Source organism: Narcine bancroftii, chromosome 2, assembly GCF_036971445.1.
Source record: "Narcine bancroftii isolate sNarBan1 chromosome 2, sNarBan1.hap1, whole genome shotgun sequence".
NCBI classification, from domain to species: Eukaryota; Metazoa; Chordata; class Chondrichthyes; order Torpediniformes; family Narcinidae; genus Narcine; species Narcine bancroftii.
In genome coordinates, this window is record NC_091470.1 from 78,259,320 (window position 1) to 78,286,963 (window position 27,644).

Sequence of the window (27,644 nt, forward strand, 5' to 3'; positions counted from 1 at the left end):
TCAGTTGGTTGTTTTTCCAGACTCTTTTGTGTAGTCTTCCAAAGGCGCTATTTGCCTTGGCGAGTCTGTTGTCTATCTCATTGTCGATCCTTGCATCTGATGAAATGGTGCAGCCGAGATAGGTAAACTGGTTGACCGTTTTGAGTTTTGTGTGCCCGATGGAGATGTGGGGGGGCTGGTAATCATGGTGGGGAGCTGGCTGATTATAAAATTATTATAGAGCAACACAATTAAGATGTCTATCAGATTTTTATCAAACAAGGGAAAAACCAGATTGGACCAAGATAGAGCTAGATAAAATAGGGGCAAAGGTACCAGAACACTTTATAAGTGGGATGAAAAACTGGTGCAATATTGAAGTTCACCAGTACTATACCATCTGCTCAACATTTGGAAGAAGATTCACGTAGAAAGGAAAAAAAGAAATTATCAACTACCAAAATTATTATTAACGCAAAAACAACTAATCCCTTTCACAATAGATAACCTTTCCTTTAGAGAATGGGAGAGAAAAGGAATTAAAAGAATAGAAAATTGTTTTTTGGGAAATAATTCATTTTCATTTAAACAAATAAAGTACAAATATGGAATAACTAATGATACAATGTTTGCATACCACCAACTGAAAACCTACTTAAAGGACAAATTGGGAAGCAGACTGAGATTACCAGAGGGAAGCAGCTTTGAATATGATTACAGACACAATGATAATTAAAAGATTTATAACAAACATGTACATCAAGCTGCAAGAGAAAGAAAATGATGAAATAAGCTATAAACCCAAACAAAAGTGGGAAAAAGATCTAAACATAAAGATAAAAAATGAAATATGGGAAAAGTTATGTTCCGGAACTATGAGAAATATAATAAATACGAGGTTACACATGATACAATATAATTGGTTACACAGGCTATATATCACACCCCAAAAGTTAAATAAATGGGATCCAACATTATCAGATAGATGGTTTTGCTGTAAGGAGGAAACGGGAACAACAGTACATGCAATTTGGGCATGTGAGAAAATGAAAAGGTTTTGGCAAGATCTAAATCAGGTATTAAATAAAATCACATAAAGCAACATACCAAAAAATCCAGAGATCTTTCTTCTAAGTAATATAAGAAGTAAAGAATTAGGCCTCAAACTGGCTGAAGCACAAAAAAGATTTATTATGATAGTCTTAGCTATAGCAAAAAAATGTATAATGTCAACTTGGAAATCAGAAGAGAGCCTGAGAGTACAGCAATGGTACATGGAAATGAATAAATGTATTCCATTGGAAAAAATAACATATAATTAAAAAAATAAAGTCACATTATTTGAACAAATTTGGGAACCGTACATGGAACACAACAGAGAGGGCCTACCACGGACCTCCACCCCCTAAAAGGATAGAATGAGAAGAAGACGAAATGAACTGACCCAGTGTGTAAAAGTAGATGACACAATTTTCTTGTTTATTTTCATTGTGTGATGACATTGTTTAATGGGTTTATTGTATTGTATATGTTGAACCTTTGATGGGTTTGGAGGGGAGTGGGAAGGAGAAAATGACACTGTATATTCAAGAGAGAAATGTTTGTGTGTATTTTGATTAAGATGGTTCATATGTGAAAAAATTTTTTTTAAATTAAAAAGGGAGCAGTGAGAAGAGAAGGTGACCAGGGTGATGGGGATCTTTATGATGCCAGCTGCCTTCTTGAGGCAGTGCCTCACTGAACTTCAAGCTTCTGTTCCTTCTACCTGAAGGAAGCAGTGAGAAGAGAAGGTGACCAGGGTGATGGGGGCTCTTTATGATGCCAGCTGCCTTCTTGAGGCAGAGCCTCACATAGATGACTTCAATAGTGAGCATATCTAGTCCCGGTTGTTCCACCATTGCTGGATGTTCTTTTGGTTGACTGGGGACCAAGCTCTAGAATTCCCTTCCAAAACCCTCTGCCTTTTGTCCCCTGAATATATCTAGGACTGTAGTGTTGATTACCTGCCTAAAATCTCTTTTGGAACCTGGGCATCAGTGTGGTTTGTTATCTCTGCTGTGAAGCACATTGGTAATTAGTATGGGGAAACACATCACTTTGGTTTAAACCACACTATTCACACCACCTCCCTTAAAGTTACAGTCTGAATAATAGATCCAGCAGGGAGATATGTAATGATAAAATGTCAGATATATTCGGAGTTTTAGAATCTACTCAATGTATATTCACCTAACGAAGATGATCAAAAGTTTATGCAAGATATCTTTTTGAAGATAGCAGATACGCAAGGGAACATATTAATAGGAGGGGATTTCAACCTGAATTTGGATTCAAATATGGACAAAACTGGGAAAAAAATTAACAGAAAGAACAAAGTAATCAAATTTATAATTAAATCGATGGAAGAAATGCAACTTTTGGATATATGGAGGAAACAACACCCAAAGGAAAAGGAGTATTCATATTACTCGGCTAGACATAAAACATACTCAAGAATAGACCTATTTTTGTTATCAGCTCGTATACAAGATAGAGTAAAAAAAACAGAATATAAAGCTAGAATACTATCGGACCATTCACCCTTAATATTGACAGTAAATTTAGAGGACATCCCTCCAAGAATGTATAGATGGAGATTAAACCCTATGTTACTTAAAAGGCAGGATTTTAGAGAATTTATTGAAAAACAAATTAAAATGTACTTTGAAATAAATATGAAATCAGTGAAAGATAAGTTTATACTATGGGATGCAATGAAAGCATTCATTAGAGGGCAAATAATAAGTTATGTAACCAAGATGAAGAAGGACTATAATCAGGAAACAGAGCAGTTGGAAAGGGAAATAGTAAATATAGAAAAAGAATTAGTAATGAAGGAAGATATAACTAAAAGAGAATTGGCGGATAAAAAAATAAAATATGAAACACTACAAACATATAAGGTGGAGAAAAATATAATGAAGACAAAACAGAAATATTATGAACTAGGTGAAAAAACGCACAAAATCCTAGCATGGCAGCTTAAGACAGAACAAGCTAAGAAAATGGTATTGGCATCAAGGAAAAAAGATAAACAAATTACATATAATCCAAAAGAAATTAAGGAAAACTTTAGAGAATTCTATGAACAATTATACCGAACTGAAAACGAAGGGAAATAAGGGAATATAGATGAATTTCTAACTAAAATTGAACTACCAAAACTACAAATAGAGGAACAAAATAAATTAACAGAGCCATTTGGAATAGTAGAAATACAAGAGATAATAAAAAAATTACCAAATAATAAGACACCAGGAGAGGATGGATTCCCAATAGAATTCTATAAAACATTTAAAGACTTATTAATTCCGCCCCTCCTGGAAGTAATCAACCAGATTGATAAAACGCAAAGCTTACCAGATTCATGTAAAACAGCAATAATTACAGTAATACTAAAGCAAGGGAAAGATCCACTCATCCAGCGTCATATAGACCAATATCTTTACTTAACACAGATTATAAGATAATAGCTAAATTATTAGCAAACAGATTAGCAGAGTATGTACCGAAAATGGTAAATCTAGACCAAACTGGATTTATCAAAAAAAGACGCACAACAGACAATATTTGTAAATTTATTAACTTAATTCATGCAGTAGAAGGGAATAAAGCACCTACAGTAGCAGTTGCTTTAGACACAGAGAAGGTCTTAGACAGAGTAGAAATAAACTGAAATCAGTTTATTTGCGGATGATCTTATAGTATACTTAACAGAACCAGAACTATCAATAAAAGAATTATATAAGAAATTGAAGGAATACGGAGAAGTGTCGGGTTACAAGATCAACATAAATAAAAGTGAAGCAATGCCTATGAATGATGCGGATTTCTCAAAATTTAAGAAAGAATCACCATTTAGATGGCAAATGCAAGCAATAAGATACCTAGGTGTACAAATAAACAAAAATCTCGGCCAACTATATAAACTCAATTATTATCCTCTAATGAAAAAATTACAGGATGATTTAGAGCATTGGAAAGATTTACCATTAACACTAATAGGAAGGATAAACTGTATTAAAATGAACATTTTTCCAAGGATATTATACCTATTTCAGGCATTGCCAATACAACTGACAGAGAAATTCTTCAAGGAGTTAAAGAAAATAATAAGGAAATTTTTATGGAGAGGGGGGAAACCGAGGATAGCACTAGATAAATTAACAGAATGGTATAAACAAGGAGGCTTACAACTGCCAAACTTTAAAAATTATTATAGAGCCGCACAATTAAGATACCTATCAGATTTTTATCAAACAAGGGAAAAGCCAGATTGGACTAGATTAGAATTAGATAAAATAGGGGAAAAGACACCTGAACACATATTATATAAATGGGATGAAAAATTGGTACAACATAGAAGTTCTCCAGTATCACATCATCTACTCAATATTTGGAAGAAGATTCATGTAGAAAGAAATAAAACAAATTATCAATTACCAAAACTAATATTGACGCAAAACAAGTTACTCCCTTTTACAATAGATAACCTTTTCTTTAGAGAATGGGAGAAAAAAGGGATTAAAAGAATAGAAAATTGTTTTTCAGGAAATAGATTATTATCCTTTGAACAAATGAAAGATAAATACAATATAACTCAAGATACAGCACTGGCATATTACCAATTGAGATCCTACTTGAAGGATAAATTAGGAAGCAGTTTGAGTTTGCCAGAGGGAAGTAACTTTGAATATGTGATTACAGATACAATGATAATCAAAAGATTTATAACAAATATGTATATTAAACTGCAAGAAAAGGAGAATGAGGAAACAAATGGTAAAACTAAACAAAAATGGGAACAGGATTTAAATATAAAGATAAAAAAGGAAACATGGGAGAAGTTATGCTCTGGAACGATGAGAAATACAATAAATACGAGGTTACGCATGATACAATATAATTGGATACACAGGCTATACATTACACCTCAAAAGTTAAATAAATGGGACCCAACAGTATCTGATAGATGTTTTCGATGTAAAAAAGAAATGGGAACAACAATTCATGCAATCTGGACATGTGAAAAAGTAGAAAAATTTTGGGAAGATCTCAATCAGATATTAAATAAAATAACAGAAAACAATATACAAAAGAATCCAGAGATCTTTCTCCTAAGTAACATAAAAAACAAAGAATTTGGAATTGATTTGGAGGATGCACAAAAAAGATTTGTTAAGATAGCTCTAGCCGTAGCAAAAAAATGTATTATGTCAACCTGGAAATTGGAAGATAATTTGAAAATACAACAATGGTATATAGAAATGAATAAATGTATTCCATTAGAAAAAATAACATATAGTTTAAGAAATAATATTGAAATATTCGAACAAATATGGGAGCCTTATATTAAACACAATAGCGAAAACCTACCGGGGACAATCACTACCTAAGTTAACGGAGGGAAAAGGAAATGAAAAGAATGGACTCAGTGGAATTTCTGGTGTATTTTTATTGAATGACAACATTGTCTGACTGGTTTAATGTATCCTAGATTTTATACCTTAAATGGACGGGAGGGGGGAGGTGGGGAGGGGGGGGGAGAAAATGACATTGTATATGTGTGAAAAGGAAAAAATGTGTATCATGGTTAATGTGATTTATGGTGTGAAAAATAAAAAATTATAAAAAAAAGTTACAGTCTGTATGCAAAATGGCTTTCATTTTCATCTGTTAGGGTGTATTCAGGTTTGGAACAGCCACGATAAAGTTCCTAGTGAAGTGACTTATCGGGACTGAGAAGGACCATAGATGATGCATGGACAAGTGGATTAATATTATGATTATGTGATAATTTCAGCTAATCATTGATTCTCCATTCAGGGTCCCCATTGCACTGGGAGAGAGAAGTCCACACACTTACATTGCAGTTGCTCTCCGTGGAGTAGACCGAACAGGTTCTGAGGAGCTTGTGCTCGGGCTCGGAATAATCGCTGTCCACGGAACAGGCATCTGGAGGGATGGCGTAATCACTTTCTGAGCTAACAGAGGACATGGAGACACCTGTGGGGAGAGAGACAGTGTGAATCCCCATCTTACTTACTGCCCTTGGAGGCAGAGCAGAGAAGGTTCAATGTGTTGAGGGGATTAGCCAATGAGGAGACAGTAAGTCTCCTGGAACTATACTCATTGGAGTTTAGAAGAATGAGTGGGGATCTTATGGAAACATATAAAGTAATGAAAGTAATAGGTGAGATAGAGGCAGAAGAGTTGTATCCACTGGTGGGTGAGACCAGAACTAGGGGACATAGCCTCAAGATTCAGGGAAATAATTAGGATGGAGCTGAGGAGGAACTACATTTCCTAGAGCAGTGAATCTGAAATTCTCTGCCCAAGGAAGCAATAAAGGCCACTTCATTAAATATATTTAAGACACAGATAGATAAGATTTTTTGCATAGTGGGGGAATTAATGGTTGTGGGGAAAAGGCAGGTAGGTGGGGCTGAGCCTACAATCAGATCAGCCATGGTCTTGATGAATGGCAGAATATGCTTGATGGGCTCGATAGCCGACTCCTGCACCTATTTCTTGTATCCTATCCAGGTACACACAGAGGGACCCAAGGGTTTGGGAAGCTATTGCAGGGATAGCAACGTATGAAGAGGATTCGTCCTGTCCAAAGATTGTTAGAGCAGTTTCACATTCACCTCCTCTCATAACCATATCCTTCTTGCAGGAGTCTCTCCATTACTGGACCATCTTCTGCCATAAAAGGTATGCCCACCATTCATCTCTTGGAGCTTCTGTGATGTTTCCCAGGCAACCCAGCAATCAGCTTGGTTCAGGAATCACAGATTATAGCATAGAAAATGAACATTCAGCCCATTGTGTCCCCCCTGGCTCTAAGCAGGTGGTATTCAGCTAGTCCCACATTCTTATCCACCTTTCCCCATTGCTATGTTAGTCACTAATCCAGCTGCCTTTGGCATGCTCCCATAGAGTCTCCCTTCATCATATCTCAGCCAGTATAATCCGTTTCTTAACTGGGGTGTTGTGCATTAAACATCCCTTCTTGTAACTTTAGACTCTTTTTTGCCAGTCACCTCATTCTTTGTCCACCAGTAGGAACAGTTTCTGTCCATTTGACCTCCATCCTTCTTGATTGCAAGTATTACTCACCCACTCAACTTCTTCTGTACCAAGAAGAACCATCCCAGTGTTTCCAGTCCTGGGAATGGGGGGTGGAGTCTAAACGCTGCACTTATTACACAATACCCTACAATGTTCAACTTCCTTTGGGATAGTTCAGTCCTTGGTCACATGAACGACAGCAGTTCAGGAAGCAGACCCACATAACAGAAGTTCCACAGCACTTGAAATTATTTCAGTATTTGTTTTTCTGCATCCTCATCAAAATGTTTTAGTTTCTCGAAAGTGCTGGAGACATTACTCTACTTGTGACCCTAACAGTACTTAATGAACACCATGCCTTCTGTGCACTTCCTGCAGGGTACAGAGTTAAAAGGCAAATGCAGCGTTTATGAAGGCCAGGATGCTGTTTGCCTTTTTAAACACTTTCCCAACCTGCCCTCCGACATTATCTAACAACACCCATGATCCACCAGAGCAGTGGTCTTGTACTGGCTTTTTAAAAAGATATTTTAGTTAAAAAATTTTCCCAAACATGTATGATCAATTCCCAACATATTAATACAAAAGAGAAACAACTAACAATCTAAAAGTACAGACATGATGATAATAAAGCCCTCCCCTCCTGAAAAATCACCTCCCCACCCTCAGAATAATCATTATGAGAATAAAATATAGTTATGTAGCGGCCCACGTCTCGAGGCAACACAGGAAATGGCTTTCGAACGCAGTGACCGGCAAAGCATCGTGCGAGCTGAAAAGTCTGTTTCCATAGGTTGCCGGCAGAGTGGTGAAACTGTTCAATCACTGTCGGTGGATTTCAGGGGGCCCACTCAGGGCCCGGGCAACTATATAACCAATCGGCAGCTGACCTGTTCAAGCCACGCCCTGGTGGTGACGCGGCCAAGCAGACTATAAAAGGCAGAGCTGCCACTGAACAAACTCAGTGTTGAATACAATCTATTTGAGCTACAGCCTTGGGGCTATAACCAAGAGCTATAACCTACCTGTAGCCATAGTGACCTCGCTACAATTATATCGAAGGAAAAAAAGATGCTTTCAGCATTGCACATAGAAATGTCTTCCAACATACCTACTTTACCAAAATCTTTTAATACACTCTAGAGGAGATTTCTCATGGGTTTGTAGGTACAGGAAGCTAACATAATGTTTGGGTATATGGGTGCCAAATTTGTAGAAACACACATTTTTATTTCTTAAATTACATATAATTTTTTTCTAAAGGGATACGATTTTGAATTTCTACATTCCATCATTCCATACTCAAATGCATATCTGATTGCCAAGTAACTGCAATACACTTTCTTGTCACCGCTGATGCAATTTTAACAAAATCTAATTGATATATTGACAATTTTAATTTAGGTTTTGTTCCTTTAGTATTTCCTAATAAAAATAAATCTAGATTTTGCAGAAATACAACACCTGTAACTTGTTCCAAAAAATTTGGTAATGCCAATTGAAAAGGTCTTACCTTGGAACAGGACCAAGTTGAATGTAAAAAAAGCTCCTATTTCTTCACCACATCTGAAACATTGATCTGATAAGTCTGATTTCAACCTATTCAATTTTTGTGGTGTAAGATATAACTGATGTAGGAAATTATACAGTCTTGTACTGGTTGAAGGTTTGTGCTCCCTATCTTGCATTGCGTTAGGTCATCCAGATGTCCCTGTTTTACAGACTGGTTAATGCATTTTCTGAACCAATGCACAAAAGCCTGGAGGAACTCAGTGGGTTAGGCAGCATTAGTGGAAGACAATGGACAGTTTACATAGCAGGCTGAAACTGTTCATCAGGAAGAGCAAGCAAGAGGCAGAAGCCCAAATAAAAAGGTCCATGGGGGGGAGGAAGGGGGAAGAGCATGAGCAGGCTAGTGATAGGCGAATATAGCTAGTGGGGAGGGATGGATGAAGGGAATAAAACCAAGAAGCTAGGAGGTGATAGGAGGAAGAGGCAGAGGGCTGAGGAAGGTGCACTCTGAAGGAGGAAGGGAAGGGGGTGGGGAGGAGTAGGAAGAAAGGTGTGGGTGATGGGCAGGTAGAGAGGGTGCGGGAGGGGAAAGGGAAGGAGGAAGAATTGGTCTAAATTTAAGAGAAAGCAAGATGGGAGGGAGGGTGGTTGAGAAAACAACGGGGAAGATTACTGGATGTTGGACAAGTCGATGTTGATACTGCCTAGTTGCAGACTGCCAAGACAGAATATAGTAGTTCCCCCCCTTATCTGGGGGGGTATGTTCCAAGACCCCCAGCAGATGCCTGAAACCACAGATAGTACCAAACCCTATACAGGGTACGTGCCACTTAACATCCATTCTACGTTCTGTGAAATTGGGTGTTATGTGATATGGATGTTATGTGAACACCATATTACATGCTTAGAAAAGCTATATGGGATATTATAGTGTAGCTGTAAACTTTTATTTAAGTAGGGATCAGTGTGGGGACCAACACGAGGCTGTGGGCACCAACATGGGGCTGTGGGCAGAGAACGGGGCAGTGGGATCAGTATGGAGACCGACACAGAGCTGTGGGCAGAGAGTGGGGCAGGCAGTGGGATCAGCTTGGGGACCGACTCAGGGCTGTGGGCAGAAAGTGGAGCAGTGGGATCAGTGTGGGGACCGACACGGGGCTGTGGACAGAGAGTGGGGCAGTGGGATCAGTTTGGGGACTGACACAGAGCTGTGGGCAGAGAGTGGGGCAGTGGGATCAGTGTGGAGACTGACACGGGGCTGAAGGAAGAGAGCGGGGCATTGCGATCAGTGTGGGGACCGATATGGGCTGTGGGGAGAGAGCGGGCAGTGCGATCAGTGTGGGGACCAATACAGGCTGTGGGGAGAGTGCTAAGCAGTGGGATTAGTTGGGTCTGTTACAGGGCTGTGAGGAGAGACCGGGGCAGTCAGATCAGTTTTGGACCGTGGTTGACTGAAACGGTGAATAAGAGGGGAGCCACTGTAGAAGGAACTGTTCTTCCAATTTGTGTGTGGTTTCAACCTGGCAGTTGATGACAGACATGATGATGTGGAAATGGGAATTGCAATTAAGTTGCTGGTCAGTGAGAGATTGTGGCTGTTGTGGTGGATGGAGGGAAGGTACTCCACAAAGCGATCCCTCAATCTGTGTCCACTCTCCCTGATAGAGGAGTTTATACCAGTAATACTGGATGCAGTAAATGACCCATACAGATTTGCAGATAAAGTGTTGCCTCACTTGGAATGACTGACTGGGACCCTGAATGATGGCGAGGGAGGAGACATGGGTGCAGGTGTTGCACTTGAGTTTTCTGATTTGCTGCAACACCTCAAGGAAGACAATGATAAAGAAAGAAATCTCATTCACCAAGGACTCCAGTTCTTGTCGATCACCCACCTCTTTTCACGGCTCGGGGGCTCCCAGGGCCATTGGTTTTCCTTGACTCAGATCCTGCAGTGGATGTCCGGAAACTGGCTTGGGAACTGCTGTCATCGTCAGATCCCGAGGACTCATCAGGGAAGGGAATGTTGCTGATCAGCGTGGCTTTCTGTAAAATTCCATCGAGATAAAGACAACACTACTTTCAACAACAATGATGTCTATCACACACCAACTTGTCTGGGCCTTAGCTCCTTGGCCTTGGGATGACACACCGACTTGTCTGAGCCTTAGCTCCTGACCTTGGGATGACACACTGACTTGTCTGAGCCTTAGCTCCTGACCTTGGGATGACACACTGACTTGTCTGGGCCTTAGCTCCTGGCCTTGAGATGACACACTGACTTGTCTGGGCTTTAGCTCCTGGCCTTGGGATGACCCATCAACTTGTCTGGGCCTTGGCTCCTGGCCTTGGGATGACAAGCACTAGGACCATGAGGATTCATTTATTGTAACACAAATCCCTGCATTTTTGTTTATTATTGAAAGGTTCAATAAGCTGGGGCTTTTCTCTTTGGAGTGATGAAGGATGAGAGGCAACTTCATAGAGGTTATGAGAGACCTAGATAGTGTGGACAGCTAGCACCTTTTTCCCCCAGAGTGGCAGTGGCCAATACCAGAAGATCTCTATTTAAAGTGAGTAGGTTTTTTTAAAAATAAATACGGGGAGTGGTAGATGCCTGGAATGCATTGCCTGGAGTGGTGTGGAGGCTGGTACAATAGAGACATGTAAAAGCATCTTAGATAGGTTCATCGATGTTAGAAAAATAGGGGGTTATGGGCTGTGAGAGAAAAAAGGGTTAGATTTTCTCGTAAGTTTACATAACGTTAAGGGCCAAAGGGCTTGCGTAATGCTGTACTGTACAAGTTGTCTTGTCTGGATAACATGCAAATCAAAGCTTCTCATTATATCTTGGTAGATGTAGCAACGAACAAATCAACTCCATGGGTGTTTCAGGTGTGTGGCCCATGTTAACTCTTTTCTCAGCCACAAGGACAACAGCAGATGTAGAAGACAGCCACCTATACAATCAGCAGCAGTGGTCGACAACCTTGCCTGGAATGCCGTTAATTGAGAGAGCCAATCTACTCTGGCCTTCCCATGACCACCTGCACTGTGGTAATGACACAGTCTGAGCAAGAAACCACCTTCTTGAAATCACATTCAACTATTTCCAACAATTCACTTTCACTGAGGAATCAGAACTGACCAGTGTTGGTCACCTGTGAGAACAACTCTTCACTGACACGGCCCAGCCAGCTGGATGCTCTCAAATGCTCATCCTTTTGGTGGTGTTCTCTATCCCTCCAATACCCTCATGACCTATCCATCAGAATGTCTCATCGACGGTGGCTTTATACAGAAACCCTGCCTCGCCCACTGACATTCTCATTTTCCGATCCATCACTGCCTATAACTTGTGTCTTCCTTTTCCCAATTCTGACAAAAGTTTGCAGTCCACAGATGCTGTCAGACCTGCTAAGTGTTTCCCAGCATTTTCTGCTTATAAGTGAGAAAGCATAGCACTCAGAGCAAGACTATTACTGCACCAGTGACCCAGGTTTGAATCCACCACTGTAGGGAGTTTGTATGTTATCCCCATGTCTGCATAGGTTTCCTCCAGGTTATCTGGTTTCCTTTCACTTTCTCAAGACGTATGAGGTTAGTGGGTCAATTGGTCATGATGTATTTGGGCAGTGCAGGCTTGTGGACCATAAGGGCCTTCTGGTCTGTACCTCTAAGTTAAGGGTATCCAAAGTGGTCGATAATGATTCCTGGAGGTCGATGGGACAACCCAGGGGGTCGAAAGGGAGTTGATAAACGGCAGGGTCTGGGGGGGGCGATTAAACTTTTGAAAATAGTGCCTATGGCAGATGTGGCCTTGGTGGCTGCCACGTTGTATTTGGCTTCGGCCTCTTAGAGAGCAAAGGACTGATGGAGCTACTCCACCCCCAAAAGAAATCCGGCATGGCACCCCCACCAACCTCTCTCCCCCCCACCCTCCCCCCACCACTGTCACTTCACAACTACCCCAAGGAGTCCATGCCTGGGGGTCGATGAGGTAGCACAGATTCCATGAAGGGGTTGATGGTTTGAAAAGTTTAGGGACCCCTACAAATTGAAACAACATTTGGCCTCACAAAGCTGCTCCTGTGTGCTGCACATTTCCACGGTGCAAAGGATATGGGCTTGGGAAAGACCACTCAGTTCTGAGGCTTGTACCTGACCTACAGCTTAATCAAAATCAATCATCATTCTTACCCCTTTCAAAGTGCTGTAGACAGGAACAGTCACGTTCTTGTAGATGAGGTGAGTAAAGGGGCCAGATGTGATACTTGCAGGAAGGTTTGACACTGGAAAATGAAACATGGAGGAGGTTAATACAAGAATAAGGAGCTGCATGCCCGGGCCAGGTTCGTCCTACTTGCTGACATGACCTGAACACCTGACCAACTTATTTTGATCCATCAGTCAATAGGCGCCCTGCCAGGGCCCCTTTGCGTTTACATGGATACAGGCTCATCGAATTACTGAGCCAAGCAGCCCCACTGGGGAGCCTTGAAGTTTGGCATGCTCTGAGGGCGGGCAAGGTGGGCACCCTGAACAAATTTGCAAGCTATCAAGTTCATCCCTACTGCTCCAAGGGCCTTTTGCAAAGTTTCTTTGGCCCCTTTGCCTGTGGAGAAGTCAGAAGGTGGGTGGGGTAGCCTCAATCATGACTCAAACTTGGGTCCAATTTACAGTGATGGCAACATAGTTCCCACAATGAAGCAAGGACAAAGCCAGGACTAGGTGAGTGCTTTTTAACATTCAGGAGACACCCCTAAAATAAAAGTGGGCTTGGTCTCATCACTAGTGCTAATTAGGGAGGAATGGGACAGGTGGTAAGGTCTCCAATCCAATTCCCAAACTTCCATACCAGGCAAGAGCAGTGTAAAGCAAACTGCCATTTTTAAAAAGTAAACCTGGGCAGGGAAAGGCAGGCTGGTGTTTTGTGAGTTCCATTTGGGGGGCAAGAGTGGCAATGCAGTCCGAAAGGAAGGCAAGTCACATCCAGCAGTGTCGGAACTGCTGGCATTCTGTAGGACCCTTGAGCAAGGACATACTAACACACCAGCCAGAGCACAAGAAGAGAGCTGCCGGGGTAGACTACACTGCTCCTCAAACCTGCCCATTTTTAAATAAACATGTTCCCACCTACCTCCTGTGACCTTTCAACCTTTGAGTAGTTCTATCTACTCTTGCTATGAAAGTTTATTTGATGACAATGAGTTTATTAACATATGCACAAGTACCTTGCTGAATCTGCAAGATACATTACCAAACTACACAAATTAAATTATCACACTGTGCCACAAGAGAAAAAAGGGTAGATAGTTATTCAATAGATAATCGCAAAAAAATACACTGAGTCAGGTGCTCTTGGAATAGTGTATGGTTTGGATAACACAGGCAGATCATGAACCTGGAGGTTCTGCACCTTATTCCTGAAGGGAGCAGTGAGAAGGGATCATGATGAGGCTGAAGTGGGACCTTTTCAAGATTCATTTATTGTCGTAATAATGTAATATTACAGGAAATTTCCGCAAGGCAGACAAAGAGTTGCTATTAGCATTGCCCGGTGCCCTTTACAGCAAGAAAAAGAAAAGCAAAAGAGTTCCTTCAGAGTCATTGAGCGTCTGTGGATTCGCTTCGAGCACTCCTGCCGCCTCAACACTCGAAGACTGCTTCCACTGTCCTTCGAAGAAGAGTGCCAGAGGTGAAATTACTTGAATTGAAGGAAATTCTCAACTCTGTCTTAAATGGGCTGCCCCTCATTTTGAAAGAGGAAACCTTAGTTCTCCTACAGCAGGAAATATGAACCTCCAGTAGAGGGAGACACAGCACTTGGGAGCAAAAAGCTTTCTTACTTTTCTTGCTGTTCCTGACACAGATGAAAGAAAGTAAAAATAAATCTATTGTTTGGACCCCTATGCCCTCACGAGTGGGGTGAACTCTTTCTGCTGTAGGTCCTTTCCCGACCAACCCAGAGTTAAAATCCCAGTCAAGGTTAGATGCTGTCATTGGACCCCATCCTGTCAGCATTCAAGAAAGGACTCACTGGCTATTTCAAAGGTTGAATTGAAACCACAGGAAGCTGGGAGGCTTGGAGAAAGGCACATTAGCTGGAGGATTGTATATTCCCATTCATTTAGTACCTTCCAAGGGGGTGTAATCATCCCTCTCCATCATGGTTGTGAACTGGGATAATGACAGCAACATCTACACATGATGGAAGTTGATCTTGGATTATAAAGGCTCTTCCCTCCCAAACTGGGTGGAGAGCATAACATACCACAAAATTATCTATTCCAGCTGAAAATAGCCGCAGGACAGAAATAACACCCAATGAAAATGTGGGTTGGGTCGCACAGCCCTTGATCTTTTACTGCTGTCTCCTATTTTCCATGCAGTTCCAGTTCCCATCTCTCATCCTTCTGTTTATTCAGGGCTTTGAAACTAAGTCAGTGAGGATTTACCAGTGAGTGCTACCTGCATACCTTGGGTTAATCAGAGGGGGAAAGCTTTCCCTCTGATCTGGGACGTAGGCCGCAGCGCTCGAGTGGAGCCCTGACGAGCAGAGACCTCCTGCTCCCCGGGATAGCTCCAGTACTGTCCGGGACGCACACGGCCAAAGTGGTCTTCCATTTAACCAAACAAATGATCCTGGCCAGACAAGTGCAGGCCCTTCATTCTGCAACCCCATTCAAAGGAGGCCTCTGCATCTGGTCACATAGAATCATTGAAAATAGCTGGAGAAGGCCATTCAGCCCTTCAACCTTGCACCATTCTTCAATACTATCTGGTCATGAAATCTCAGTACCCTACTCCTGCCCTCTCCATACCTCTTGCTCATTTTAGCCAAAGCACCACATCTAATTCCCTTTTGAATACATCCAATGAAGTGGCCCCAACAACTTTCTGTGGCAGGGAGTTCCACAAGTTCATAACTCTCTGATTGAAGAAAATTCTCCTCATCTCAGTCTTAAATGACTTCCCCTTACCCTTCACCTTTGACTTTGACCCCTTGATCTAGACTTCCCCAACACCAACTCTGCCTGGATACAGACCTTGAGGTCCAATCATATAGCATCTCAAATTCAACTGTTCCTTTAAACATTTCCAGAATGGATAATAAACAAGTTTTCAAAGAATATGTCTGAACAGATTTTTCTCCTGGGTTTGTCTCGTAGTTTCTGGTAAGTTAGTTTTTAACTACTGAGGACCCTAGGTCAATCTCAGATGTTCTACCCAAGGGAAACTCATAGGTACATGCATTAGGGTGACGCCAACATACTGAGAGACAGAGCGAGTTCATGTACCCAGGTATAGGGGCACATGGATGAAATGAGTGAAGCACAAACACGTCAGCTTTTGTTTGCTTCAGCACACCATCCTGACTAGTAAGTACATTGCTGACTTTGAGCATGTGTGAAATCAGGACCTGCTGTGGCTCACTGGGTAGAGTCTGTTTGAGCCCTGCTCCAGACATGCCAGAAAATACACGAGGCTGAACTCTGTGCACTATTTCAAGCCAAATCTCAGACGAGGCATTCTGAGGCATCGACAACCCTGCCACATAAATGACAAAGATCCTGTCAGATTATTTGTAAATAATCAAGCAGACCATCTCTCATGCCCATTACTTAGTTGTTCCTAAATACGGTCTATCAGGTGACTTGTTGCTGCATCTCCAGTGGTCACAGTTTAAAAGCAATTTATTAGCTGCTGAGCTCTTTGGAGTATCTTAAGGTTGTGAGCAGCTCTGAACTCATCCATTCCTATATTACATCCCCTATGCTTGTAGGTTGGGGCTCAAAGGTAGGCTTCATTAAAGACAAAAAAAAAGACTGGCCTTTATGATAAAGGACTGAACCACAGTCGAAGCTGCCCTCCAGGAAACCACCACAACGCTGTGTGTGCAACATCACACAGACATAGACAAACACACTTACATCTCTTCAAGGAACCAGCTCCAAAGGTCACTTCTGACATCCTCATCCCCGACTTTGCCAGGGCATAGATTCGACCCTCCTGCAAAGGCAAGGGAAAGGCTCACATGTGAGAACAAATATTGGGGCTCCATCCTCCATCCCCAGTGAAACGACTCACCTAAACTAGCACAGTGTGAGCGAAGAGGAGTATCTGCAGAGCCATCATGAGACCTGCTTGCTCGCTACTTGATACCAAATGAATGCCAGACTGTCAGAGGTGCCATTTTAAACATAGCCCTCATTTGCCCTAGCCAGTGATTGTAAAATGCCTATTATCTCACACCAGGGCAGGGTAAGGTGATACCGTTAGTGTGGTGGTTAGTACCAAGGTATCATAGTGCCAACGACCCCATTTCAAATCTGTGACTGTCACTGAGTTTGTACGTTCTCCCTGTGACCTGCGTGGGATTTCTCCAGGTTCTCCGGTGTCTTCCCACCCTCAAAATGCATACACATGGGTGTATTTGGATGACATGGACCAGAAGGGTCTGTTACTGTGCTGTATCTCTAAATTACAACAGCAGATTATTTGGCCACTTTAACATTATATTCATTGGAGTTCACAATGAGCAAACTAGCTATTTAGGCACCATCAAGCTCAAAGGGAGACACCAACCTTGGAATCTTCTCCACAATCACTCCCTTGGCCCATCCACGGGGCAGTGAGGCACTCTGAATGCCCCAGGAGAGCCAGGGAGTCTATAATGTTGTCAACATAGCAAGCTGGGCAGCTCAACACGAGTCAGGCACTCCCCAGCATTTTCCCCAGCGCACAGACACACAATACACAGTGAACTGGGTCAGGGGAGATCGCTTTACATCAGCTTTGAAAGGTAAACACATCCCTCATCAGAGATGGGCGGCTCCATATCAAGGGATGTTACACAACACAGAGAGATGCCAGTCACTGTTTAAATGCAATGCATTACATTTTACAGGGATACAACCCACAGGATAAAGCTATGCCACATACAAAATTACACCATTCTCCACACTGAGCCAAACATAGAAATCTACTGCACAGTGCAGGCCCTTTGGCCTACAGGGTCATGCCAACCTAATAACCTCCTCTAACAATTGCCTAGAATTTCCCTCCGTTTTGCTCAGTTCCACGAACCTAACAGTCTCTTGAAAGATCCCATTGTACCTGTCTCCACCACTGCAGCCGGCAGCGCATTCCATGCTCCCAGCTCTGTGTGGAAAAACGTACCTCTTATATCCCATGCTTACCCAAGCACCTTAAAACTATACCCTCCTTGCGTTGGTCATTTCACCCCTGGGAAAAAGCCTCTGGCCATCCACACAATCAAGGCCTCAATTCTAAGAAAGATTCTGTCCAGAGAAACAACCATTCAGTATGCAACAAGGCAAGATAAATGCAACATGATACATTTAATCTATTCTACATGCAAAGACAAGCCAATGCACAAAGAGTGGCACGGTGTTCTACCTGCTGAGATAAGACATTACACTTTCAGAGAAGTCATCCCACACTGCCTGCATGCACAGTCACCACAGTCCTATGTGGACTCAGGATATAGACATAGGATTTTCAATCTGTATAAACTGTTCCACAAATGTAGACAAAGCAGTCCATATGCCGTGAGGTGGTCCTTGAGTCAGCAGGGAATAGCTATCCCAATCACTGGAACCTGTCACTTTACAGACAGAATCCCACAGAGGGGATTCCACACCCTGTAGGGGGTGGGAAAAACTAGCCCCCACTCCGCAGCTGGGGTGGGAGAGGGCTCCCCGCTCTGCTCTGTAGCTGGGGGTTGGAAGGGCAGAGACAGTAGCCCCCCTGCTGCCCAAATAGGAGAGATGACATCTACACTCTGCAGATGGGGAGACAGCTATCGTCTGCAGGAAGGTAGGAATTCCATTCTATTTGCTGAGAATGACACCGTGTGTTCACAGAGAAAGGTCATTCCAACAACTGAAACGCAACCGAAAAGACCAGGTACTCTGTACGAAACTGGGCCTTTCCACATCCTGTTGCCTCCATAGATGCTGCTTAACTTGCCCCAGCAGATCACCCCTTCGCAGCCTCACATGTCCCTGCCCTTTTTTTTTACACATAAATACAAGCTGGAGGAGCAATTTTTCATTTTTCTGCTGCTTGTCAGTCACTCCAAGTTCCACAATTTCACTATTCTGCACCCCGTCTGTGTGCAGAGTGAAATTACTCTCCAGATAGGAGCAAACCATGTCGCGTTTGTTGACGCTTGCTTTTGCTTTGCAAGATACACCATTCTGCATTCAGTGTCTCATGTATGTGTAAGCTCTCTTGTTCTTTGAGCTGACTCTGCTCATTAAGTACAAGTGAGGCTTGCCTGGACTGGCTGTGCTGTTGTGAGCCGGAAACCTTGGATCATCGGCATAATAATGAGCCTTGACAGGAACAAAATAGAAAGCTCAGACATGTCATTCCACAAATTGTTCTTTTCCTGCTTTTTGGAAGAAGCGGTTTACATTCGTGGATCCAGATAGTTGTTTAAACCAAGGAACCAGATCACTGACCCCCTGGTCCTGATAATGATGTGGGTGGGCTGTTGTGAAGGTCTTCAACTTTGGAACTCATTGCCTGTGTTGCTGTGGGTTAGCAGGTTCCCCCACTCTAACCGCTTTACAGGACCCCAGTTCCCCCACCCCAACCCCAGTTCCTGCAACACTCACCGGGTTCCTGCACCCCATTTTCTGACCTCTTGCCAGGACCCTGGTTCCCCATGCCCTTTAAATTCACCTGGTTGAAAGACACTGAAATGGTACTGTATAACATTATGGAAAATTGTGAATTTAAGAGTTTTTTTGGAGTATTAATAAAATATCATCTGTTAATCTAAAAAATCTGCTAGCCTGGTACCTCCAAGGTTCAGAGCATGCCAGATTATTAGTCTTTCTGTAGTCGGGGTGTGCGGTGAAGAGAATTTAATTTATTGGTTTGCAGATGGGGATTAGTGCCCTATTTAACTGGGAAGATGTGGGGAAGAGGAGATAAATGGGATTGAGATGTTGAGCCCTGTTACCCAGAGAGGATGGGCAAAAGATTGCCATTAGCTAGGATGGTAAACATGGACCTGTTGCACTGGGGTGAAAGGGTAAATAAAGCCCCACAAGGTTGCAGGGGATTCAAGGATGGCCCACTGTTCATACCACTGTGTCCTAACTCCAGTGGTCTGGGTCCCTCTGGAATTTGCACATTCTCCCTGTTACTGTGCGAGCTTCCTCAGGGACTGAGGTTTCCTCATACATCCCAAAGGCTGTGAATTGGTAGGATAATTGGCTGTTGTTAATTGCTCCCAGGGTATTGGTGAGATGTAGAATCTGGGAGGTTAATGAGATGTGAGGGAGAAGAAGTTATTAAGAAGTGGGGGAATTGGACTGATGGGATGGTCAGAGTCAACAATAGACTCAATGGGCTGAATGGCCTCTGTTTTCAGAAAATATAAAATATGGACGATAAGGCTCTCTTATACCTGTCGAAAAAATAAACAGAGTAATATTACACTGGGTAATGGTAAAATTAGAGAGAGTTTATCCTGGTAGGCCTTGATAGCCTGAGATAGTGAGGGGACTATTTTATGGGGAGAGTTCATGAAGGTTGCACAAGAGTAACCTTAATCTTACCCACGAAGGGAAGCGATGGAGCGGTGGTGGTGGTGGACTGCTGGCAGAGACATGCTTGGCACACTCAGTATCAAGTGCCTTCCTCAACACACAAGGTGGGTCAGGATGGGAGAGCTCCTTCTGGGGAGTGGCCTCGCAATCTTCTGTCTCCATCTGTTCGGGCACCTCGTCAATGTCTGTCTCCTGCACCTGAACAGCTTGTGGTGGGGAGACCACAGGCTTGAAGGAAGAGATGTCAATGGAAACCACATGGTTGAAGACCTCGGTGCCAGCTTGTGGCTGACTGTAGTGCTTCTTTGCCAGCTGGATGCTGTCCCTTGGTCCCCGAGGTGTCCTGACCTTGGGCAGGGTCATACTCGTGCCTGCACTGCCTTCCTTGGCTGCCAAGGTCAGTAAAGTGGGTGCAGTGGGCTTGGCTCTGGACAAGGGAGGTGAGGGCAGTTTGGAAGCCAATCCAGTGGGGAGCTGGAGGTTCGGTACATTCCTCTTGTTAGAGGTGAACCTGGCGTCGAGTTCGGACAAAACCTTCTGAGTGGCACATGATGGGACCCACCCACTCTGGTGGACCCATGTCGACTTCTGGGTCTCTTTAGCTCCCCTCTGCAGCTCAAGGTGCTCGATCCTTGCTCCTTCAAACTCCGAGTTGTCTGCCAATGCCCGAAGCTCGCTTTCGAGGAGCCAGATCCCCTGCTCCCCACCACAAGGGACTGCTGCTGCTTGGGTGGGGGTGCAGGCGCCTCGATGTACTGCCCTGCCTGGGCTGCCTCCTTCAGCTGGTGCCCTGCACAGTGGCTGGTTGCTCCCCTCTTGATGTGGCTCCTTCCCGCCTTCCGCTGTCAACTTCACAGCCTGGTCAGGCTTCTCGAGTGAAGTGAGGGGCCGAGGAGTTGGTGGCAGGGGAGAGGCCCCAGAAACTTCAACCATATCAGTCACCGGCCTTTTGCACTGGAAGTCTGTTCAACACAAAAACAATGCCATTACTGACAAGAGTACCCATTGGCAATGCCACTTTCTTGCATTGGGACTTTGGCAGTTCCTCCTTCACCGTTGATTGGAGGTATTACTTGGATGATTGAGTCTAAGAATTCTTGCAAGAATTTTGATTGCACTAACTTGCGAAGGGTTTTGGGGGGGTGTGGGGAGCAGGGGTGGGAGAAGGACCAAAGCACTATTGAAGTGGATGAGAATGTTGAGGTAAATATAGAAGGTAGAACAAATAAGTTCAGAAGGCAGGACAGGAAGTGAGGGAGGCTTGATAGATGAAACAGCATTCATTTTAATGCAGGAAGCCTGTCAGGTTAGGCAGATGAACTCAGCAAACAGAACACCCACATGGGATATTCTAGCTATTGCAGAAACATGGTTGAGCGATGGGTACATGTGTTTCAGACAAGATAGAGGTGACGGTAGTAGGAGTGGGTTGGAGGACTGGGTTTCAATTTGGGTGAGGAAGGACTGAAAGAGGTTATTCCTGGAGATATTCAACAAGGCTAAATGGTGGAATGTAGGAAATAAGAAGGGGACTTTCACTTTGATGGAATTCTACTGTAGGATCCCCAACTAGCCAGTGGCATTCAGAGGAGCAAATATGTAGGGAGATCACAGATACCTTATCAGTCTGGGAGGATTCTAATAGTCTGGGACTGTCCCTAACACTGACTGGGACTGCCACAGAGCTAAGGGATTAGGTGATATGGCAGCCAGTGTATTCAGGAAATATGTAGATGGTCCTACCAGAGAAGGGGCAACACTAGACCTCCTATTGAGAAAGGAGGCAAGGAAAGTGATTGAAGTGTAGTAAGGGAAACATTTTGGGACCAGTGACAAGAATTCTATACTTTTAGAATAATTATGGAATAAGATAGGACTGGTACATTTAATCCTAAATTGGGGCAAAGCTAATTTTGATGGCATCAGTCCGGAATTAGCAACGGTTTAAAAACAAACTTGTTTGGGTTTGCAAAAGTGGGGAGAGGAATTCCTGGCCATGATTCTTGTAATCTGACAGGTGAAGGGAAATCCGACCCTTAGCTCATTTTCCTTTTTGCAAAATAAAAAAAAACATTATCTGTCTCGGCCTTCAACTCATCTAATAGGTCAACAATATCTGATTAGACCAATTTAAAATTAACATTCCTGCCTGTTAATCCCTAGTTACTGAATTACATTTCAGAGTTGTAAATCGATCACTGGTTGTCCATGAGTCATTTAGTGAAACAGTGATATATTATGGAAAGCAGTCAAATATTAAACCCCAAGATTAAACATTTCTTAGATCAACCAAATGCAGCAATGTTCATGTCAGCTGACATACATTGATATTCTTTGGTACTTTATTAACTAAGTTGAGATCCTGTTATTGAGAACTGAAGCTTCAGGGGCTGTGAATCGGATGGTGGAAGAGTTCAATCTCCACTCCAACTGGGCAGAGGAAGTGAAGAATAGACCTCTGGACATCATAAAAAGCCCCACCAACATGCCTTTCTGCCTCTCCACCTCAAAACCTGATCGGTCCACCTACATATACTACAAGCCCTCCAACTCCCACAATTGCCCAGACTACACTTGCTCACATCCTGTCCCCTGCAAGGATTCTATTCCCTTCTCTCAATTTCTCCATTTCCATCGCATCTGTTCCTAAGATGAGGTCTTCCAGTCCAGATCTTATGAAATGTCTACCTTCTTCCACAAATGTGGCTTCTCCTCCACCACTATCAACTCAGCCCTCACCTGCATTTCGTGCTCATCTGCCCTGGCCCCCTTTTCCCCCAGACACAACAAAAATAGAATCCCCCTCATCTTCACCTATCACCCCACCAGCCTCCGCATCCAACATATTATCCACTGAAATTTCTGGCACTATCCACTGGATCCCACCACAAGACACATTTTTCCTTCTCCTCCCCTCCCGGCCTTCCGCAGGAATCGCACCCTCCCTGATTCCCTCGTGTCCTCATTCCCCCCACCCATCACCCCCTGACACCTTCCCCTGTGTCCGCAGGAGGTGCAACACTTGCACCCAGACCTCCTCCCTCACTACAGTTCGGGGACCCAAATAGGCCTTTCAAGTGAAGCAACACTTCACTTGCATATCCAGAGAACTTATTTCCTGCATCTGGTGCATCCTTTCTGGCATTGGAGAGACTGGTCGCAGACTGGGAGAGCGCTTTGCTCAGCACCTCCACTCCGTTTGCCAACCAGTGGCCAACCATTTCAATTCTGGGTCACACTCCCACACTCACATGTCTGTCCACGGCCCTTGTGTACTGTCCCACCCTGACCACCTGCAAATTGGAGGAACACCACCTTATTTTCCGTCTGGGCTTCCTCCAGCCAGATGGCATGACCGTTGACTAAACTCCTTTCCATTAATCCTGCTTGTTTTTCTTTCCTCCTCCTTTTCCTGTCTCCAGTTCTTCTACCAACCCAGCCATCCCTCCTCCCTTTCATCGCTGCTGTTCCCTCCCTCCTTTCTCCACCCATCATCTCCTGCCTTTGCCACCCCCCCCCCCACTTTTTTTATTCGGATACCTGCCTGCATTTTCCCATACTCTGATGAAGGGCTCAGCCTGAAACGTCGGTGATGTATCCCTGCCTTTGCTACATGACGGACACTGTTGGACCTGCTGAGCTTCTCCAGCATTTGGTGACTTTTACTTCGACCACAGCGTCTGCCGATTTTTGTGATTTACTTTCTTCACTTTATACGGTCGGATAAAATATAGGTAACGCACTTGGTTCCACTACATCAATGTCACAAATCAGTTGTTGAAAACACATTTCATATTGCAGAAAAAAATAAGAGGACACTCAAAAACATGTTAAAGATAACTTCTCCACATTTTTATGCAATGGAAATTGTGTTTGACCATTTTATATTCAGTGTGATTAACAGAATGGATAAGAGTGAACTGGTGTATTTAGATGTTAAGGTGATAGCTAAAGATTGTTAACCAAGATTGGGTGGGAGAAAGATCATTGGAGCATGAAGGGAAAGATTAGAGATGGGAAAGAGCTTGTTTTTGGGTTGGGAATGTGTACCACTTTGGAGAGGCAGGAACTAGAGCTGAAATCTCAGCTTCTGGCAGCACCGTGCTGCAGCCAGTATAGTTATTGCCTCACAGACCAATGTGCTGGGCTCAATCCCAGCCTCTGGCACGATGTGGAGTTCACATCTTCCCTCTCTGACTGCATGGGGCTCCTCCCAGTGCTTCGGTTTCATCCCACATCCTGGAAACGTGCCAGTTGGTGGGTTGAGCAGCCATTGTAAATCACCCCTGGTGTGTGGGTGAGCAATGGAAACTGGGGGAGAGATTTGACAAGGATGAAAACAAAATAGGATTGATGTAAATTGGTGATTGATGCAGACTCAGAGGAGCTGAAGGACTCTTCAGTCTGTGGTGTACCACTGTGACTATTAACAATCCAGTTTAGTGGCTTACATCAAGGAACCAAGTCCCATATAGCCAAGCTGGGTGACAATGCACTGCCAGGTAGCCATGAGTTGTGATAGAGACTCAATATTTCAAATAAATATAGACTGGTTACACAAACGAACATGGAGATAGCTCAAGGAGTAAAATATGAAATTTGAGAGTTTGCTTCGGCAAGAGAAATAGCAGAGGGAGGGGGAGTTTTTCATTAAGTGAGAAAATTAGTTAAAAATGTTAATGGTCAGAGAGATTTGGCCATCAGTCCACAAGAAAAATATAGATTACTCTGCCCCCTCAAGTGCAGCCTGCCATTCAACGTGACCATGGCTCACCTGCCCCAGGCTTCTGTGCCAGTTCCCCATGGCCCTCAAAGGCCTGAACTTCCAAAAATGTACCTGCTTCCTCGATCAGCAAGAATTTTCCAACTTGAAAAGCCAATTTTAATCCTCAGTACCTTGAATTTTACTTTGCAGGGCTTGAATTTGTTCAGCTTGCTTCTGGGTGGTCACCTTGAGTTGATAGTTTTCACATTCCAGCTACAACAACAAACAAAAAAGAAAGTAAATGGAGAGCAAGATCCTACACCATCTTCCACATTGTTTGGACACTGCAAATGGTATCAACCACTCAAGTACACTTTGCGTTTTATATTTCCTGATGACACAGAAGGAGGCCATTCTTTAATCGTCTATGCCAGCTCAGTGAAATTTCATGAAGCTCATTCCCCAAATTTCCCTGTATTCCATAGCCTCTCACGTCCTCAACTCCTCTCGAATCTGCTGCCATCCACCTACACGCTCAGGGTAATTGATCGTCACTAGTCAACCTTTGGGATATGGGAGGAAATTGGACCACCCAGAAGAAATCCATTCCGAGGCAGGGAAAATACACTTCACCCAGCCAGCACCTGAGGTCAGGATCAAACGTGTTTCCCCACTGTTCGGCTCGAGCGACACTGTCCAAATCTGGGTGCTGATGAGCTGCAGTGGCTCCACATTAATCAATGCTTCAAATATAAAACGTCTCCACCTTGTCATCAACTGTCCCCTCAGTCTCACCACCCACTCCCCCACCCGCTCCTTGAACTGCTTTCAATTAATTTACACCCTTTCTTTAATGAGCAAACCAATGCAAACCACACATCAAGCTGGAGTAGCTGATTCATGTCTTTGAGTTTGCTCCATCATTGAACAAAATAGTAGATCATCAGCTGTCTTAATGCCATATGCTTTCATTTATTTAATTTTAGAGATACAGCACAGTAACAGGCCCTTCTGGCCCATGCCACCCTTGCGACCAATTAACCTTCTACCTCTGTACATCTCTGCAATGAAACCCACACAGGTCATGGGGCGAACATAAAACTCCTCACAGACAGCATGCGGTTCGAACCAGGGTCACTGGCGCTGTAATAGCATTGTGCTAACCACTGCACTCACCACTCCACACTGTTCCTGCTCATACCCCAGATGCTTTCATACCTACAAATCCGTCTGCCTCCTTTTAACTCTGCATCTGGCAGAGAATTCCATAGGTGGACCACTCTCGAGATGAAAAAAAATTTTCGTCTCATTCCTAAGTATCTTACCACTTGTCCTGACATCCCAGACACAGTAAACGTGCTCTCCACGCTGCGCCAGTCCAAGCCCTGTGGCAAATTCACCTCGGATTCCCTAAACCCCAGAACATACAGGTCCAGTCGAACCAATCTGTCCTGATGGCAGTCCTGCAATCCTTACACTCACTGTGACAAACATCTTAGGAAAGCGCCTAAAACTGCATTGTTTAGGCGTTGGTCTTAGAATAATTTTGATCAGATGCTTCGATCCTCTTTCAATGAAAGTCAAAATACCTTTTGCCATCTCAACTGCTTGCTTCATCTGCATTTTGACTCGTGCAAATGGACACCCAGGTAAATATTGGGTGCATCTTCAGAATTGGCTAATTCCTCTTCTATGTCTTATGGCCACTTTGTGCATCGATGTTTCCCAATTTATTCAAGAGCTATTTGTCTTGTTGGTTTCCCTCTCCAAGTGGACATGTTCCTAATTATCCATGTTATACTGCATCTGCCATGTATTTGCCCTCTCAACCAAAGCAGTAATGTTGGAGCTTCTGAAAAAGGATATGTAGTTCTCAGAGCTGGACATGATGCATTCCAGGTTACTACAGGAAATGAGAGAAGAGGCTGCTGAGGTGTTAACGATGATCTGCGCCCTCCCTGGCAAGATGAGTGAACGGTGGCAAATGTTGCTCTGTGTTTCAAGAAAGGTAATGGGGAGAATTCGATGAATTATAGACCAGTGAGCTTTATGTCAGCAAACTATTGGAGAGGATTTTTGGGGACAAGATTTATGAGTATTTGAAGAAACATCGTCTTCTTAGAGAAAGCCTACATGGCTTTGTCAGGGGTAGGCCATGCCCCATGAAACTAATTGAGTTCTTCAAGCAGGTGACAACAGTTTGGTGAAGGTAGAGGAGTGGATGTGCTGTATATGGATTTCAGTAAGGAATTTGACAAGGTTCCCCTTGGTAGGCTCATCCAGAAAATCTTGAGGCATGGGATCCATGGAAATGTGACTGTGTGGATTCAGAGGGCAAGGGTGGTTGTAGATGAAGAGTATTCTGACTGACGGTTGGTGACTTGTGGTGCTCTGTTCTACTTCCTTTACACCAACGACTGTGTGGCTCACTACAACAGCCACGCCATTTACAAATTCCTGATGATACCACAGTAGGGAACTATATGAAAAGGGACAATAAGTCAGAATATAGGAGAGAGACTGAAAATGTGGCTTTTCTCATTCAACGTCACCAAAGCCAAGAAGCTGACTGGAGGTTTTAGGAAGGAAAAAACCAGAGGTGTACAATCCAGTAATCATTGAGGGATCAGAGGTGGAGAGAAAGAGCTTAGGTTCCTGGGAGTCACTCTCTCGGTGGATCTTTCCTGGATCCAACACACTAAAGGCATCATGAAGAAAGCATGTCAGTGCCTCTACTTCCTTAG

The 27,644-nt window shown here is 43.5% G+C and overlaps 1 protein-coding gene across 2 annotated transcripts in view; it reads right to left on the reverse strand.

Annotated features, from left to right (window-relative positions):
- The window catches only part of plekhh1 (pleckstrin homology domain containing, family H (with MyTH4 domain) member 1), a 144,523-nt gene that overhangs the window by 62,810 nt on the left and 54,069 nt on the right, over nt 1-27,644 (reverse strand). For both annotated transcript variants that reach the window (XM_069917177.1, XM_069917178.1), the window contains exons 6-11: nt 25,092-25,173; nt 20,205-21,157; nt 16,539-16,617; nt 12,805-12,896; nt 10,500-10,650; nt 5,885-6,024 (exon numbers count right to left, since the gene is read on the reverse strand). In XM_069917177.1, the coding sequence (XP_069773278.1) occupies nt 5,885-6,024; nt 10,500-10,650; nt 12,805-12,896; nt 16,539-16,617; nt 20,205-21,157; nt 25,092-25,173 (1,497 nt within the window). The remainder of the gene's footprint in view (nt 1-5,884; nt 6,025-10,499; nt 10,651-12,804; nt 12,897-16,538; nt 16,618-20,204; nt 21,158-25,091; nt 25,174-27,644) is intronic.